At 43.9% G+C, this 19,742-nt stretch overlaps 1 protein-coding gene across 3 annotated transcripts in view; it reads left to right on the forward strand.

Moving 5' to 3' along the window:
* ELP3 (elongator acetyltransferase complex subunit 3) overlaps positions 1–19,265 on the forward strand; it is a 55,079-nt gene extending 35,814 nt beyond the window's left edge. For all 3 annotated transcript variants that reach the window (XM_078774397.1, XM_078774398.1, XM_068104410.2), the window contains 13 exons: positions 1,899–2,037; positions 2,185–2,255; positions 2,862–2,925; positions 7,205–7,273; positions 7,417–7,571; positions 10,933–11,094; positions 11,338–11,464; positions 12,092–12,285; positions 12,593–12,683; positions 15,982–16,047; positions 18,044–18,271; positions 18,450–18,531; positions 18,630–19,265. In XM_078774397.1, coding sequence (XP_078630523.1) covers positions 1,899–2,037; positions 2,185–2,255; positions 2,862–2,925; positions 7,205–7,273; positions 7,417–7,571; positions 10,933–11,094; positions 11,338–11,464; positions 12,092–12,285; positions 12,593–12,683; positions 15,982–16,047; positions 18,044–18,271; positions 18,450–18,531; positions 18,630–18,709 — 1,528 coding nt within the window. In that variant the 3' untranslated portion in view covers positions 18,710–19,265. The remainder of the gene's footprint in view (positions 1–1,898; positions 2,038–2,184; positions 2,256–2,861; positions 2,926–7,204; positions 7,274–7,416; positions 7,572–10,932; positions 11,095–11,337; positions 11,465–12,091; positions 12,286–12,592; positions 12,684–15,981; positions 16,048–18,043; positions 18,272–18,449; positions 18,532–18,629) is intronic.
* The last annotated feature ends 477 nt before the right edge of the window (positions 19,266–19,742 follow it).

Genomic DNA, 19,742 nt, shown 5'->3' on the forward strand with positions numbered 1-19,742 from the left:
ATTGTATGTATACAAAATTACTCCTACTACTCCTTCTCCTCCTCTATTGTCCCCAATTATTCCCCGCTTGCGGTGTTGTTGGGGAAAGCTTTTGGCCCAAGTCTTTCACCACCAACTGGCCAGGCCCGACATTCACCTGAAGGTTGCAGGAAATCGTCAACTCTTCGCTCGCCAATTCAACTCTTCGCAAAAGACACCGTTGTATCTATAATGCGAACAGATGAGACAATCATCTTAAGGTCCATCCTAAGGACTGCAAACTCGGTGTTGAATCGCCCTGTCTACAAACATCTTTTCCAATAGTTTACCGATCTGATAGTTTACCGTCGGGTTGGGAATCAAACCTGGACTATATAGCTCGAAGATAAGTTTCCTACCTGCAGTTGTGGCATTATTGCTTCTGGGCATTGAAGTGATATAAATATTTCATAGATCTTAAAAGTAGATCCTAAAAGTATTGTGAAGACAGACGGTGCCTCTCATATAATCTGGTATACCTGAGAAATTAACTTTTATAATAAAAATATATAGTTGGCGCAAAACCTGAAGGAGTTCCGTGATGGATGTTTGTCCAAACCAGCAGGCAGGTGAACTCCAAACTTGCGTTTCTTTTGCAGGAAAGCACGAGTTATGAACACAACACTCTGGTTGCAATGTACACACCTAGGTAAATGATGACTGACTCTTTTTTCCCCCTTCTTCCTCTTACACCCTGCTTTCTCATTATTCATGAAAGCCTCTTCCTCTAGAGCCTAGAATTTAGATGATTAGTGACAAGAAATCTATCGAACCCCGGCGATCTTTCAACACGGCTTAAAGTCTAACTACAACATTATAACTTGCGACCTTTTCACTCCACTTTTGGAATTAAAACATTTCACAGTTGTATATACTTGTGACTATATATCAAATGATCTGATCCACATTGAATCGGGCATACAAGTGTTAATATCACACTGTACCAATACATTGTCTAACAAACACTCCTAAAGGATTCGAAACAGAATAAATTTAGCTGCGGATTCTGGCATGGCGGCTCAAAGGCACGTACTTACATTTAATGTCTCATCTGGGTTCTATTTCCAGCCTCACTATCAACTAATATTCTGGTGGTTCACAGGCAGTGCATTCTCATCGAAGTACTCCATCCTTCAGAAGGGATGTTAACCTCACAGCATTCGCTTGTGGACATTAAAATTACTATGGTTCATTACAAATGACTAAGACACTGTATGCTGGTACATGGCCGATAACTCCTCTGTTAGTTCAGGACTTTTGACAGTTCACTGCGATGAAGTAGCCACCTGCCTATGGTAAATTATCTATAAAAAAAAGTTCACGATCAATGCGACCAGCTAGACAAGTCATGGTATGTAGCAACAACAAATCTTGCTGCGATGTTGATATAATCTCATTCTTTAGTGTGGAGGTGTTTTTTTAATAGATAGTTTAGGCTTGTGAGAGAGCTAGTACACTGAACAGATAAGGACGTGACATGAAGTAAAAAGGAACAGTAGAGACGGGGGAGGGGGAGGGGGAGGGATGGGGCCATCTCTTTACATTCAATCATCATGTAACTGTTAAAAAATATTTTTCACGTGTAGTCACTCCTATGTTTAAAGTTTTGTGTAAATCGCTCAAACTGATGTGGAGAAACTAATTTAAAGGAAAATAAAGGTGAAAAAAGTGAGGGCCTTGGCCAATGTTTAACAACATAGTCAAGGATGGTTGTGGACGACTATTACTAGTGCTTATGTTTACAACAAAACATGTCACAATCTTTGCTGTTTTTCATGAACACAAAATGAAGGACTTGTTGATTAATGTATCTTGAAAGCATACATTTTTATTCAGCTTTTTCCCCAGTGGATGTGCTGTGAATGTTCTTTGTTGTGCAGCGTAAAGGCGAAGACTGCATCCAAGTACCGGCTGAGCAGCCAGCCCCGACTGGTGGACATTATAGCGGCTGTTCCACCACAATACCGCAAAGTACTGCTTCCAAAGCTGAAGGCAAAGCCAGTTCGCACAGCCAGTGGGGTGAGTTTTTCCAGTGCGTGGCTGTAGTAAAAAGTATTCTTTGATTTGTTCGGACTAAGCTCTTTCGCCCCGCGCTTCCACATCCACACACACTTTATCTCTCATCGATAACAAAGGATTTTCCCCATGGTATGCTCTTCCTCACAGATAGCGGTGGTCGCGGTTATGTGCAAGCCTCATCGGTGTCCTCATATCACGTTCACCGGAAACATCTGTGTGTAGGTTTTTCACACTTCTGCTGGCTGTTCGTTAAACGATTGGCATTTAAAGATAGACTTCACATAGATATAAACTTCATAGATATAAACCCTGGTGTTGGGCTAGCGGCTAGGGCGCCGGCTTAGGATCCTAGGATCCTGGGTTCGAATCCCGGTCGATCGCTGAATTAACGCCAGGGGGGTTGACTCAGCCTGTCATCCTTCCGAGGTCGGCTAATTGAGTACCAGCTCACTGGTAATTCCCTGTTTGTCGTTAAAGGCGACAAAAAGGGTTGGCGTCAGGAAGGGCATCCGGCCGTAAAACATTGCTTCAAAAATGGGACCGAAAAACAACAACAACCACGGCTCCCGAAAAAGGCCAACCCCCGCCTTGCGGGGAAAAATGGCCTCTAAAGGTGGTGATATATATATATTTTTATTTAAAGATAGACTGTGTGAGGTTTAAAGGATGTGGCAAATGATCTCAGTAGTGGGTTAAAAGTTGTGCATTCTCCTCTCAGACTGTCATCTGATTTATTCTTAACTGCAGGGTGGTCAATTCCATGTGATGTAGCCTTGTTTTCAATCAACATTTTTGTCAAATCAGTATTTTCTCATATCCTGCAGCTACTGTCCTGGCGGTCCAGACTCGGATTTTGAATATTCAACACAGTCTTACACCGGTTATGAGGTAGGTTTGTAATGTGTGTGGTGCCCAAATTGATTCAGTGTTGTGCATGAAAGGTCGTTACTTATCACGAACAAGGCACGTTGGTTTTCTTTTTTTTACTTTTACTCGCAAGTTGCTCTTGCCCGCACGGGATTCTAAGCGGGATAGGGATGAAGGTGGCAGAAATGCAAATGGCGTCTTCTGTCATGGAGCTGGCAAGCTGGGAGCACTAATTCCCATTTATTGCCACATCTGATGTTATTTAAATGCTCTAATGGTGGCGAGGTGCTCCATTTGAAACTGATATGTAGCTTTTTGATGCCTAGAACCCGTAATAAAAATTTGTATTGATGTCAAAGCCAGTGACCAATTGCAAATTAATAGTAGGATCAACTGAATTGGGGCTCATGGGAAAGTTGGATGACAATGGACGGATGATTAAACGATTGACCGAGGAGTGGAATGGAGTGAAGAGGAACAGACAGAGGAGAAACAGAGGAGAAAGCTCAAGACATTGCAGAATTTTGGGAGTTTCTCCAGAATGGGGTTTCTGGCAGAGCGTGTGTACCATGCAGCTACTTGGAGGGGTGGCGAGGAGGTGAGGGAGAAATGGAGCACTGAAAGGACCGTGGGTGCAAGTCCAGAAAGGAGACGAAATAACACAGAGAGACCACCAACCATGAGTGGGTTGTTGGATTTGCCTTGTTTTAACGCTTATCTTCTTATTTTAATCCACCCGCCTATATTCTTCTCTCCTCCACCTATCCCTGGACCCTCATGCTTGGACACCTTTTTCCAGAAGCCTATGACTTGTTAACCTCCCCAAGAAACCCATTACCCTTTAGGCCCCTCTCCATTCTTTCCTCTTCCTCACTGAGAACGGAAATGTTTTGTGAGGGGTATGAACCGTCCACCGTCCACCAAACGGTGGACGTGATGTTGTACCGTCGGTGTTGTTGTACCACCACGGTGTTGTACCGTGGTGTTGTACCGTCCACCAAACAGTGATGACTCCATCTACATCTCGCTGTCTGATAATATGGACCAACTTCTATCCACTCATCCCAACTCTCTCTTCCTCATATGTGGTGATTTCAATTGTCACCATGCCAGTTGGCTGGGTGTGGGTACCTCTCTCACCAGCCATGGCTCCTCAGCAAAGGACTTCTGCGACTCACTGGGACTGACACAATCTGTCAATTTCCCGACCCGGAATCTCAGTCAACGGAGCATCTTCTCTTCTGGACTTGGTTATGACTAACTTCCCTGAAAATGTCTGTGCTCTTCTTCTGCTCCAATCAGCTCATCTGATCATGTGCTTGTTAAAGTGGACATCTCTCTGACCATTCTCAGGGAGCCTGCTCAGCGTCGATGAGTCTGGCATTTCACTCAGGCCAACTGGCACGGTCTTCAAGCAGCCATCAATCATCTGGACTGGTCTCCCATCTCTACCACCTCTGACATCAACTCATCCTGGGAATTCTTCCAAAGTAAATTGCTCTCTCTCATGCACAGATTTATCCCATCTCGTCTTCAGTTGTCATACCCTTCCTCCCGTCCATGGTACACGGAATCTTGTGGTGAGGCTGTTGCCCAGAAACAACTTGCCTTCGTCTCCTGGAAAGCAAATCCAACGGAAGGAAATCTCATTTCCTTTCACAAAGCCCGAAACAAGTGTGTGTCCACCCTCAGGAGAGCCAGGAAACAATATCTCTCCGTTCTCAAGACCGAACTCTCTTATCTGTCTCCCTCTTCCATATCCTGGTGGCATCTGGTCAAATCTGTTTCTGGTGTTTGTTACCCCTCCATCCCCTCCCTTACCTCAAACGGCGACACAGCTGACTCCGCACATGAAAAAGCTGAATGCCTCAACTCTGTGTTTGCCTCTAAATCTTGTGTCCCAAACCCATCCCTCTCTGTACCCACCGTACCCAGTCGTACCCAGCTGCTCCTGGACTCCGTGTCCTTTCCTCCTAACAAGGTGGAAAAGTTTCTGTCAACCCTCGACTCTGATTCTGCAACTGGACCTGACGGCATCAGCCCACGGGTCCTAAAATCCTGTTCTTCTGCTCTTTCACTACCTCTCTCTGTTCTCTTCACCCTCTCTTTTGCTCAAGGTCAACTGCCATCTGCTTGGAAATCTGCCAACATCACCGCTTTGCACAAAAAAGGTGCAAAAACAGATCCTAGCAACTACAGACCAATCAGCCTTCTCCCAATTATCAGCAAAGTCATGGAATCCATCATTGCTTCGGATATGAAATCTTGCCTCTTCTCCAATGGCTTGATCTCTGATCATCAATTTGGTTTCAGACCAGGTCACTCTACTCTGGACATGCTGCTTCTTCTGTCTCAACAATGGATGGAGGTCCTCAATGCCAAACACGAAATTAGAGCTGTCTCCCTTGACATATCACGTGCCTTCGATACGGTCTGGCACCCCGCTCTGCTCACCACACTCTCCTCCTTTGGTATCCATGGAAATCTCCACGCATGGCTGGCGGACTTCCTCTCTAGTCATAGTCAACGTGTGGCCCTGAATGGGTTTCTCTCATCTCCTCTTCCTGTTCAGGCTGGAGTTCCCCAAGGCAGTGTTCTGGGCCCCGTGCTTTTTCTGGTCTTCATCAATGATCTCTCTGACTCTCTTGAAAATCCTCACTATCTCTTTGCTGATGACTCCACTCTCTGCCGCTCCATTCCTCATCCCTCAGATCCGCAGTCTGCAGCCTCCTCACTCTCTGCAGACCTGGACAAAATCACAGACTGGGCAAACAAGTGGAACATGTCTTTCAATCCTGACAAATCTCACACTCTTACGATGTCTCTCCGAAAAGACCGACTGGACAACCCTCCCATCTACTTTCTGAATAATCCTCTCCAAGAAGTTCTGTCACTCAAGCTTTTGGGTCTCACTATCTGCCATGATCTTTCCTGGGAAAACCACATTTCCAAGCTGGCCTCCAAAGCCAGTCACCGACTGGGCATCCTCCATCGTGCGAAGTCCTTCCTTTGCACACCTGAGCTCCTCACCACATACAAGGCTTTCATCCGCAGCTCAATGGAGTACTGCTCGCCCCTCTGGGCTGGTGCTCCTGCCTCACACCTAGCTCGTCTTCACGCTGTTGAAACCAAAGCATTCAGAATCATTGGAATCTCCCGCGATGACGCTATCTCCGAGGGCCTTTCACTTACTCACCGCAGGCAGGTTGGTGGTCTTTCCGTCTTCTACCGACTCCTCTCCGGCCTTGCTCCCCCAGCTCTCCCTGGGCTCTGTCCCCCAAATATTCCTACAGGTCGCACAAGATCTGCCTGCAACCCTCTTATGGTTAAACTGCCAAAATCAAGACTCTCTGCTCACCTTCACTCCTTCATTCCTCTTTTGTCCCGCCTCTGGAACAAACTCCCTCACTTTCTTCAATCCCACTCCTCCCTCCAGGTCTTTAAAACGGCTGTTCACCACCATCTCTTATCTTCCCCAATCCAAAGCCTTGATCTTTTCTACCCCCGCTAATTTCACCCCAAATCCACTTTTTGAGGTGGCGACTTCTTTCCTGGAAGTCCTTGGTGTCCTTGCGTTTTATACCTATCCTGCCCCACCCCAGGCCCTCTCCCTCCCACACATCTCCCGATGTCCCTGCTCTCAAATGTTGTGTTTGTGTGCTTCCTCCCCTTCTCTCCCCATCTTGTCGACCGCTCCCCTTTTTATATACTTTGTTTGATAAATGTTAGCTCTTTCATGAGCCTCGACTCTGTATACCAAAAAAAAAAGAAAAGATCATGAGGTGACGGTTTTCTGCAATGTTAAAGAATGGATGGAAGAGCATGAGACAATAAACTTGGGGAGATGGTTCTACAGATTGGGGAAGAGGAAGATGAATGAATGGAGGTGGGCATGAAGGGTAATGGGTTTCTTTGGAGGAGAGGGTCGGTTAACAAGTTATGGGCTTCTGGAAGAATGTGTACAACCATGAGGGTCTGGTGGTGGGTGGGTGGATTAAGAGAGGAAAATAAGAGGGTTAAGACCAGAAGAAAAGCGTTAAAAGACGGCAAAGCCAACAACCCACTAATGGTGGAAGAAGAGCAAACGTTCTCTTTCTCCTCCTTTTTTTCCTTCTCATGAATAGGTTCCTTACTTGGATTTTAACTCCTCACAGTATAATAGAATAAGGTGATGCAATGACAATAATATACTATGATTGATTGAATGTAGGTGAGTTATCTTCGGAACCATTTAACACTATATGTTTAATGCCATTTACGTTATGAGTCGTTATTTGCGTGGTTGATTTGATTTTTCCAGCCCACTTCCATGAGAGCAATTCGTGCACGCTATGATCCCTACCTGCAAACTCGCCACCGCTTGGAGCAGGTGGGCACGGCTGTTGGTGCGATGCATTCGCGCACACCAAAGCAATGTTGTTCATATATGCAGTCTAACCTTTCGAAGTCTCAATGCAAACTGCTTTCTGTATGTCTCGGAGAACACGTTGCTCCTCCTGTCCATCCCAACAGCTACAACAACTGGGACACAGTGTGGACAAGGTGGAGTTCATCATCATGGGTGGTACTTTCATGGCTTTATCAGAGTCATACAGGGATTACTTCATTCGCAACCTACATGATGCACTTTCTGGGCACAACTCGGAAAGCGTACCCGAGGCTGTCCGGTAAACAGAACAGTGACACATAGTGTTTGGAAACACCACGGTGTACGAGAACTCATTGACCTTGTTGCTTGGGTGACTTTTATCAGTACTGATTATCTACAGTACCTCTGGAAATCGAGCAACATGTGTCCTGAAAATGTTAAGGATGATGTCAACAATATGCGCATCACTTACAGTATGTGCACTCATTGCGCTCGATTTTGGCCTTTGATTCATTTTTACGCTGTAGCCCATTGGGCAGAGCCGTCTAGAACAGTGTTTGTCCGTCTGTATGTAGGTATGTATGTATGTATGTATGTATGTCCCCTCAAACATATACCAATCAGAGCTGAGGATCTGGTCACATGACAGGGTGATGTGATTACATCTGATGTCATTACGGCGGTGCTGCGGCTGACTCTCCACGCACCGCCATTTTGATTTATATGCCGTTCATGCCGAACATATCGTCGAACCTGTCATATAGCCATGCTCTTCCTTTACGCTTTTCATTCAGTGTGAAACACAAACAAACCGATTGATAAAATGACCCTCAAATATCGAAAGCATCGGCGTTACGTCTCTTCCAACAAAACGGTACGTATAATCCTTAGGCGTTATGACTCACCGTCTGCTTCGGACAAATTAAACCCAGGTTTCTTAATACAGTGGTATCGTTTCAGTCGTATAGTTTTCGTAGTAATAATAATATTTTAGTAAATATAACCATAACACTTTAATCCCAATATGATCCACCACGCGGTGACGGTAACCCGGGTTACGCCGTGACGCCGCCAGCCGTGACGCCGCCATATTGATTAACCCGGGTTACCTCGTGAGATGCGGCAATTCTCAAATCAGGGCCATTTAACAGTAACCCGTTCTCTCGTGAAGGCTAAAATGACCCGGAACATCCGCACTGGGCATGCAGTTCGTTAAATAAAGTTTGTTTAGATGTGATACCAAATTCAACAATCAAAATAAACCGGGAAAATAATGCCAATACCCGCGATCCAATAGGTTGTGTACACGACTGTACCAGCGTAGACCGGCCCCAGTATAATTATAGACACTGCACGACGTCGTACTGAACTGAGTGATCAATCAATAATCAAGGCACGCGCACGTCGTGTGACTGGCTGGGCGGTAACACGTACTGTCCGTACTGCAGTGACGTAACAACTGTTAACACTTTATACCGTATTGTCGCGTTTATAAGTGCATGCAAATTAGTGGCCCTGGGAAAAGATCATAACACACATTTTAAACGTTGTATATTAAAAGTTGTAATTAGAGGTGAGAAGGATAGACCTGGTTCTGCTGTGTATTGCTTGGAAACGTGCTTGTTCTTGCCAAAAGGTATGGGTACACAAAGGATTTTCCAATCACGCGAACCCAGGTTACACTCCCGCTAAAATTAATTAATTAATTATGTAAAATGGTCAAAAATCACGGGGCAACCCGGGTCACCGCGTGGTGCATCATATCGTGAATGGAAAGTCGATGGATTGAAGCGGTGTAAAAGCGGAAGTAAGGAATTCACCTCGTTTTAAATATATATATATAATTTTCGTAATAATAACGTAACTTTATTATTATTATAGTAAATCTAATCATAACACTAATCCCTTTGTAGTGATTGCAACGTTACTGGAGGTTAAATATACATCTAATATATATATTAAAGTAGCGGAAGTTTTGTGTCCGGCCGTCATGCTACGTCATTACGTATATGATGTCATTACGGCGTAAACACCCGCTCACTTCGAGAGCGGCAGGAAAGGTCCTTCCTCTTTGGGGTATATCGATTACAGTCTCTCTATGGTTGGGTCTCAAGAACATTGGGTGTGTGTTCATTTATCAAGTTTCTTGTGGAGAGATCGCCAAGGGGTTGAAGCATTCGAGCAAGCACTCCATTCAAAACCCTTAAGGAACGGCTGGCTTGGTAAATGAGCACACCTCCAACCCTTGTGGGGTATATAGATTACAGTCGATCTTCGCTCAGTTCTGGAAGTAAAACTTACCTCATGGATGTCGAGATTCCTCCAAATTTCTTTATTTAGTGTTATAAACAGCATTAACGACTGTTTAAAAAGCTAATCATATGTGTTTGTGGTTTATAATATTTTACAAGCCTGGCTACACCAATGTTAGACTTTTGGTCTTGTTTTCAGTGTTTTTAACAACAGCTTAACCAAGTACATCAAATATACACTCGTTGGCCTTGTATTAAAATAGGAGCATTTTTAATACAATCATTTTATTATTGACAGGAAGGTTTGTCATGGAATCTTGCTCATGTATTAATTATTAGGATTTGTTTGCTTGTCTGTCTGTTTGTCTGTCTATTGATCTACATATTTATTCATTCCCCTCACACAAATGTGTTGACAAACCTGTTGATTGTGCAAATTCATTCATTCATTCATTCATTCATGTACCTTGGTTTATGCAGAGTGCCAGTGCTGTGAAAGCAGTTACTGGGCTACATTCCTGGATGGGTTGGCACTCCACCACAGGAAGGCAGGGCAGGAATTTGTCATTTGTTCATGGTGTCTGCGATAGTTCGTCTTCTCTTCACAAAGGACACAGTGGGATCTTAAACGTCCACCATCGACCATTGTTGGAAGATGTGTCTTCCGGCTTAAGTCCATATTTAAATCCCATTGATGAATCGCCCTTCCTGCGAAACAACGGGATGCAGTTTATACCTGAGCGAAGATTCAAACCCAGGCTAGATGGCTTAGAGGTGAGTTTGCATACCTCTCGGCCATCCTGCCAGTCCCGTTGTGCACAGGAAATTTTAAATATAGATTGTCCTGTAACCAGGAATGGTTTTGCTACTGAAATTGGACTCCATGCCATGGGAAACTAGAACCACACTCGGTAGAGTGCATACCTCTACCAGGCTGAACAGTTTACGTTTTGTATCTCATTGATCGGCCAGATCTGGATTGGGACCTGAACCCAAATCAAAACTGCTTGTTCTTGTCACACACCCAACCACTCCACAAAGTTATATTCAAATCCATCCATACCTTTTTGAGATATCCTGCTCGGAGACATACAGTCAAACAAACAGGAGCGAATACATAACCTCCGGAGGTAATCACGGATAATTTTCAGTCACTCCTGTAATGCTTGAAATAGTAAGCATATCTCGTTTAACCATTCTCTGATACAGTTGATCTGATTTTGACAACGTGTGTGTGGGTGTGTGTGTGTGTGTGTGTGTGTGTGTGTGTGTGTGTGTGTGTGTGTGTGTGTGTGTGTGTGTGTGTGTGTGTGTGTGTGTGTGTGTGTGTGTGTGTGTGCGCGCGCGCGCGCACGCGCAAGTGTGTGTGCAATTTGATATTCGTGTTTTCTAACTTCTTTTTGACAGGTACTCGGAGCATAGTAAGACAAAATGTATCGGAATCACCATTGAGACGAGGCCAGACTACTGCCTAAAGCGACATTTGGGTGCCATGCTGAACTACGGCTGCACACGTCTCGAGATCGGGGTGCAAAGTGTGTATGAAGATGTGGCCAGGGATACAAACAGGTCAGAGAAATGTGGTCAAAGTAAAGATGCAATGTGTGTTTGTTGAAAACTCTGCCTGCCTGTTCGAGCAGAAATATCAGTTTACTGGATACAGAAGGTGTTTGCAGTTTAAGCTTCTTGCTCGGGAGGAAAAGGAACTTGTAAGGTGGTGTGTAACATCCCGATGATAGGTGTGCACTGTGTAGCTGATGGTATAAGCAATAAGCATGTCTAAGGGACGTATGTTTGTCTGGTTGTGTGTAGAGGTCACACTGTGCGTGCAGTGTGTGAATCCTTCTCTCTATCAAAAGACTCTGGGTTCAAAGTTGTTGCTCACATGATGCCGGACCTTCCCAATGTGGGCATGGAGAGGGACATTCTGCAGTTTGTCGTGAGTAGCACAATGTCTGTTGTTCACGTATGTAGAGGGTTGTCAAATCAAAGACTTGAAGTGCTCAAACAGACATAAATATATTTTGATGGCTGTGGTTGAAGGACTTTTGACATTGATTCCTTCTCATTATGTTAAACTAATAAACCGATTGCAATGCTGTAACTCAATGTCTGGTGTTGGCTTAGCGGTTATGGTTCTGGCTTGAGATCCTGGGTTCAAATCCCCGTCAGCCGTTGATTTATCACGAGGTGGGGTGACTCAACCTGTCATCCTTCTGAGGTCGGCAAAATGAGTGCCAGCTTGCTTTGATGAATGAGCCGTTCCGGGTATCCTGTGTCGGAGTGGCGACTGTGGCGACTAGGATTGTGCCCAAAAGCCAAGTAAACTACTTCGGCAGCCCTATGCATCGTCACGGTGTGAAAGGAGTGGTCATAATCATCATGAATGCTGTGTCGCTTAAGTTTCCTTGTATTTAACTTTGCCTGATGGATGGTTGTTATTTTGAAACCCTCCTTTTATCATTGAGCCATGCAGATGAGGAGGTTGGGATCCAGGAAATCCAATAATAGTTTGCCTCTGTCCATTTTGTTTGAATTTGTTTTGTTTATTTGTTTTTTCATGAAGGAGTTTTTTGAAAACCCAGCTTTCCGGCCTGACGGCCTCAAATTGTACCCCACACTGGTGATCCGTGGTACTGGCCTTTATGAGCTGTGGAAGAGTGGCCGTTACCGCAGCTACCCACCAGGTGATCTGGTTGATCTGGTTGCTCGGATTCTCGCTTTGGTGCCACCTTGGACACGTGTATACCGTGTGCAGAGGTGTGTGTCCTGATTGCAGGTTGCGTATTGTTGGGGAGAGAAATAGACAAAAGTGTTTTTTCTTCGTCCTTGTTATTGTGCAACAAAATAATAGATATGGGCTTATGTGAATGTGCAGTTGGATCATCATTATTTTATCATATGTACCACCATTCTTTGTAAGAGGCACAGAGGTATTAGCACGTGTAATTAATTTATCATTTACATTTTCAAACAGGCAAGTTACTCTACAAGTGCCGCAACATTATGTTGGTTTCCAGCTCCCTCTCATTTCTAGTTATTCCCAAATTGGTCAATGCCTTTGCAGAGACATTCCAATGCCACTTGTAACCTCTGGTGTAGAACACGGGAACTTACGCGAGCTTGCTCTGGCCCGTATGCAAGACCTCGGAACACAGGTAACGCTGGTATTTTGTTTCCAAGTTGATTGTTCAATACTTTAGTTATATGAATATGAAATAAATGCAGTACATATATATATACTGTTAGCCCAGTTTACTGACGTAGAGTCACATATCCTTGTATCGTCACATGTACAATGTACGTGAAAATGACCACTCTACCCCTCTATCGCCACATACAGCCACATGAAAAAGTAAGTACACCCACCCCATGTAAAGTTTTCATTTTTTCAACATATTTCAACATACAGCTATTTGATCTTCATTTCAACAATATTGATAGATAAAGGTGATATAATATAACAAATATCATGAAACATTTACATTTTGTAGTCCATTGTATAATTTAAATAAACATAAATGCAAATTTCGCATGTGGAAAAAGTAAGTACAGCCCTACATTTATCACTACTTCAAATACCTAAAATTAGAATCAGGTGCACCAGCTCAGGTGCAAATGATTAGAACATCGTTAGAGAGGATCTTGGAGGAACCTGTCTTATTTAAACCTCAGATATTTAGTTTGGTTTGCTCTTTGTTGTTGAAGTGTGCGGCGTCACCATGCCTAGATCAAAAGAGCTCTCTGAGGCCTTCAGAAAGAAGGTTATAGATACATACGAGTCTGGGAAGGGATTTAAAAAGATCTCCAAACAATTTGAAATCAATCATTCGACTATCCGGAAGATCATCTACAAGTGGAGAAGATTCCAAACAACTGCCAACGTGTTCAGGCCAGGCTGCACCAGCAAGTTCAGCCCGAGAGCAGACCACAAGATGATGAAAGTCTCTAAGAACCGCAGAATATCATCACGGGACCTACAGGTAGCTCTTGCCACTGTTGATGTCAAAGTGCATGAGTCTACCATTAGAAAGAGGCTGCACAAATTTGATCTACATGGGAGGTGTGCCAGGAGGAAACCTTTGCTGTCCAGAAAGAACATCAGGGCAAGACTAAAGTTTGCCAATGAACACCTAGGCAAAGACCAGCACTTCTGGAACAATGTGCTCTGGACAAATGAGTCAAAGGTAGAGCTATTTGGCCACAGTACCAGAAGACATGTTTGGCAAAAACCAAAGACAGCATTTGACCACAAGAACCTGATACCAACTGTAAAGCATTGTGGTGGTTTAAATATTATGGTTTGGGGCATCTTTGCTGCATCAGGGCCTGGGCAGCTCACCATCATAGAATCCACTATGAATTATTCATTGTACCAGAGGGTGCTTGAGGATAATGTGAGGCCATCTGTCGGAAAGTTGAAGCTCAACCGAAGGTGGACCTTGCAACATGACAATGACCCTAAACATACCAGTAAATCCACCAAGGAATGGCTGAAAAGAAAGAAATGGAGGGTTCTGGAATGGCCCAGTCAAAGCCCGGATCTAAATCCCATCGAGATGTTGTGGGGGGATTTCAAACGAGCTGTGCATGCAATTGTGCATGCTGTGCAACAATTTTTGTTGAATAAATTATTGCAAAGTCAATTTTTCATTGTTTTTTGTGCAATTAAATCACCTTTATCTATAGATACTGTTTAGATGAAGATCAAATATTGATATGTCCACATATGTTAAAAAGATAGAAAACATTGCATGGGGTGTACTTACTTTTTCCACATGCGAAATTTGCATTTATGTTTATTTAAATTATACAATGGACTACAAAATATAAATGTTTCATGATATTTGTTATATTATATCACCTTTATCTATCAATATTGTTGAAATGAAGATCAAATAGCTGTATGTTGAAATATGTTTAAAAAGTCAAAACTTTACATGGGGTGTACTTACTTTTTCACGTGACTGTAGGCCTACAATTTCTGGGTGAGCAGATCGTTCATGCACTGTAATGGGCATCGTGAGCGTATTTGTTTATATTAAGTACGTGGTTATTTTTATGTAATGGGGATCTAAAAATGTGGACCGAGATGTTTTTTATATATGGTCTAAGGCTCGTAATGGAGATCACACACACACACACGGATATACCGATGAGACAAACACTTAACATGGCTACTGATTGAGCTTGGGAGAAGTGCCATCAATGCCGTCACTTCCCAGGATACTCTGGGTACCAGCGACGTCATAACCATGGCGCCGCTTCTCCCACCGCACTCAGCAGGGCATTTCCTCAGGAGGAATTTTCCTCCTCCCAATGGATGCCAACCGATGGGGATTGTCCAAGCTCTATCCTTTCAAATGCTGAACGTCAAGCACGAAGCAGCCAGCACACACCATTTTAAAAACCTTTTGATACGACTCAAACCAGTCCAATCCAGCTTGGTTGTGTTTTTTGTAGACGCCATCTCACTGGATGACAGTTGGCTCCATACCGGAGCTCATCCACCCTTTGTCAGGCGTTGCTTTTTGTCCTGGTGGGGTGTCACAGTCACCCTCCCCACTCACAAAGCTCGTGAGGGTGTCGGTTTAGTTGCTGACAGCCCGACTATGCGGCAGGTAGAACATGTTACCAGTGGCAGTCCCAAAAGACTGACCTATCTTATCTGCATTTATGCCGTAGACGTTAAATATCCCACAGTATATTTGAAAAGAGAAGGTTGTTGTGTGTCGGAATCTAAGTCAAAGTCCCCGCCTGAGATTAACTGTACTAGGGCATGCCCGTACTATATATAAGCTAGGACGTGCCCGTACGTGGGTGCCCGTTCCTTGCCAAAAAAAAAAAAAAAAAAAAATTTGTGTAGGGGTGTGTGTGTGTAAACATCCTAGGGCGTGCCCGTACGTGGGTGCAAAAAAACATGCGTGCAAACAACAACAACAAAAAAAAACTTTGAAACCACGTGGCAGTAACGACCACAGAACCCCCCCCCCTCTATTTACATGAATGGTTTGGTCCATTCGCAACGACCACAGAACCCCCCCCTCTATTTACATGCAATGGTTTGGTCCATTCGCAACGCCAAAGCGAACGGCGAACGGCTAAATCGCCATAGCTCGGTAAGTACTTGTCCGATTAATATGAAACCTTGAAAAGGCACATCCTTGGGTCCCCAGCAATATACCTGGCAAGTTTAAAGTATATCGGACCCGTGGTTGTCGAGAAACAGCAGTCACAGACAAACAAACGTACAAACGTACAAACGTACAAACAAACACACAGAGATTACTGGAATTATAGATAGATAATTATCACTACCTGCAATAGGTAACAATACTATGGAATGGATATGGCAGAGGCATGATGGAACAAATGGCCTCCTTGTTACAGGTTTCTTGGTCTTTAACTGTTATAGTTGCCTGATGTGTGATTGTAATTTTGAAACCCTCCCATTAGTGTCGAGACGTGCGGACAAGGGAGGTTGGGATCCAGGAGATACATCACAAAGTGAGACCTTATGAGGTAATGCCTTTGCTTTCCATTTATCCTTTTGACATTTTGCTTCATTCTAAACGCTGTCTTTTGATTGACCATTGTGCCCTTCATAGACCTCTACAGACTATATATATCCTGGAACGTGTGCGTGCTAAGAAAATAATTTAAATATAATTCAAATGTAACTGGTTTATTTGGCCAAGCTGCATCTTTTGGCGGTTAAATCGTTTCCAAACAAACCTATGACCGCCCCCCACCCCCCCACAATACTGCAATCAAGTTTAAATGCAACATAAAGTTTCTCGCTGGTTACTTCGACTGAATGAGCAATTGGAGGTGGTTCGACAGTATCGATTCTCGAAAACTTTCAAGTGAGCACAACGGGAAAGTGAATGGATGTTGACCACAGAATCAGCCAAACTACTCATTACCTCGGCCAACGAAGGTGAATGGAGGTTTTGTTTACACCCCTTTCTGTTTGTTTGTGAATAGGATATCTCAAAAAGTTGTGGACGGATTCGGACGAAATTTGGTGGATACGTTGGGTATGGGACAAGGAGGAAATGATTAGGTTTTGGTGAAGATTCGGATCTGGATCGGACAATTTTTAAGTGAATCTTCACCTTTGAGAGATAGGACTAAAACCGATATATGGCAAGATCTCAAAACGTTGTGGATTGATTTGGACAAAACTTGGTGGATGTGTTGGGTGTGTGACGAGGAATAATTGATTCAATTTTGGTGAGGATCGGATCCGGATCTGGATCAGAAAATTCCTTTTCAGTGATTCTTCACCATCGAGTCCGGATCTTCCGGTTCGGGTTAGGCAATACAGGTGTGTGGACTGGGGGATGTAGGTAGGCGGTGCAGGGGACTTGATGTGGATGGCACGCACTGCGACCGTTCCCCCCCAGGTCCGAGGTATTGGGGAATGGTGGAGTTAGCAGCAGGTGCTCACCACATTTGCCAGCTGGGGCTAGTGCAGCAGTGTTCCTCGCAGGGGGGGGGGGGGGCCGAAGGATGGATGGTGGATCTCACCCTTATGGGCCATGTTGGCATTTCGACTGCTCAGCTTGTCCCGATGGCCCTGTGTACCATCAGCTGGTCAAAACCTATATAAAACCTAACCTAAAATAATAAAGTAAAGTATAAAACCTAAAACAAAACAAAGAATGGGCTAAAACCGATATATAGCTTGATATTTTCAAAAATAAAAATCTGATAGTTTATCGAACCCAGACTAGTCGGGTTGGGAATCAAACCGACTGCATTGCTCAAAATTGAGTGCGGTACCTCAACACCATCCTGTTAGACTCGTACAGTAATGTTGTTCAGCGAAGACTTGGTTCTTTTTGAAAAATGTTACATTTGCATACTAAGTACACTAGGTCCTCGGTTAACGTTGTGGTTACGTTCTTGAAAACCACGACGTAAAGAGAAACGAGGTTAAATGGATCAATTCATCTCATAAAAAATAAACATATCTCGACGACGTAATAGCGAGTTGTGGGTAAATAATCACTGCATTATTTGAAGCCTCGTCATCTAATTATTATAGACGGTATAACGAAATAACATTAATAGGGACGACGTTGTGAGAACACTCTGTATTATACAAGTAAAATGAGGTGTTTTTGACCCATCCCTCCCTTTCCATATATCCCTGCTCTTCAACATTTCCACTTTTATTTCCCCACTCTACTCCCTACCCCTCCCCTCGATTAATCTTCTATTTCCCTCTTATCCCACCCCCACTTCCCCTATTGCCTTTCTTTGCCATTTCTCAAAATATGTATGGTCCTGAACACTTCTTCATGCCTAAATGTAAAAGTAGACGAATAATTAATTAATTGTAATAGACTACATAGATTAATCATTTTTTTATTGACATATTCCATAGCAGGCCTGCACTTGTGGCTTACTGGCTGTTTGATGTTTTTGACTATCCAGACTATTGCTGAAGGTTTTTTTTTGTAAAATCTTTCATCACCCTTTTCGACGAACCGACCTTTGCTGCTGGCAGATTGAACTGATCCGGAGAGACTACATGGCGAATGGTGGTTGGGAAACATTCCTGTCTTATGAAGATCCAGCTCAGGATGTGCTCGTGGGTCTGCTGCGTTTACGGCGCTGCTCCCAGCAGAGCTACAGGCCAGAGCTACCAGAGGGAACGTCCATCGTGCGCGAGCTACACGTCTATGGTAGCGCTGTCCCCGTTAGCAGCCGAGATCCGACAAAGTTCCAGCACCAGGTGATCTTCACTCGGCTTTTTCAGTACCAAAGAAACTTTATTCCAGCAATGGTGGACCCATGCACCCGTCCTTTGCAATAGTGTTTGCAGTTGCATTTGAGCTCTGCATTGAGATTTGACTTAACCGTTACCATCATGAGGTTCCATTTTCTTTGTGTGCTGTGCTTTCTTCGTGCAGGGCTTTGGAATGTTGCTCATGGAAGAGGCAGAGAGGATAGCTAGAGAGGAACATGGCTCCACAAAGATCGTTGTGATTTCAGGTACAATAACACTTTCATGGACCAATACCATAATACCATTGGTCAGTGATGGTCATTTGAATGATGTGTGCACCTGATATGATGCTTTGTATCTGCAGGAGTTGGGACAAGGGATTACTACAGAAAGCTGGGATATGAGCTTGAAGGCCCTTACGTGGCCAAACTGCTGTTATGCTGACCCTGTGGATATCCGATTAAGGGTTGGCCCTAACCTGATGTTCAAACTTCATGAGGTGTTCATTGAATGGGAACATAACCAAGACAACACATCAAACCTCAGGATACGACGACTTAGTTTGGCATTCAAACAGCATTTGTACAATAAATAATCGTTTTAAGTGCTCTTGTCAGCCATTTTTATGGATACTCGGGTCACGTTGGGCAAGCAGATGATAATTTATAATTGCAGAAGAAACACACGTGCCCGAAGGTGCTGTGGTTGAACGTTTGCTAGGAATGGCTTTTATAAAGTTCGGTCCACAAGTAAATATCCGATATATGTTAATTTTATTAGGACAGTGCCAGTTTCTTTGTAGTCACTCAATGAACATTTCCTGATTTAAGGTTAAAACAAAGAATTCTTTAATTCGACATGCATTCACTCCTCCCAGGGTAAACATTACATTTTAAAAATAATGGTCAGTTTATTTCTGCCAAATAATATCATACACTAAGTATTGTTAAAAAGCAACATTGTTGGTGTGTCGGTTCAAATAAAGCTCTCTCGTTACTTATGAGCTCGAAAGGTTTCTGCTCCTTTACGTTGTGAGTGCTGCGGTCGGTCCAAGACATTCAGCAGCATAGAAACGAGCGAACGCTCATCAAATTCGTCCGAGACCGGCATGAAGCCTCCGTAGCGTTTGTTGAGCCGCTGGCCGCCTGATGGGTTTCCCTCTCTGTTCTTGCCACAAAGCCTCTTGGCCTTCATCAACCTTGCTGCATTGCTTGTAATGTAATCTAGCTTATGGAATCTGTGGTCAATGTCATGCGAGGATCCTGGCTCCAGCCGTGCATGGTCGACGTGCTCGGAGTCTGGAGAAGACGGAGCCAGCTGCTCTGCGTCATCCATTGGGAATCCGCGATTGGAGATAGAAGTAGGTTTTATGTTGATAAATGGGATATCCTTGTGATCACTACAAATCTGTAACATTCCAAAATGGGTATGTCCATGACTAAAATCTCCTTTGGAACAGTCTTGTTGTTGGTATTCG

This window comes from Myxine glutinosa, chromosome 3, assembly GCF_964187855.1.
Source record: "Myxine glutinosa chromosome 3, kmMyxGlut1.1, whole genome shotgun sequence".
In the NCBI taxonomy this organism is placed as follows: Eukaryota; Metazoa; Chordata; class Myxini; order Myxiniformes; family Myxinidae; genus Myxine; species Myxine glutinosa.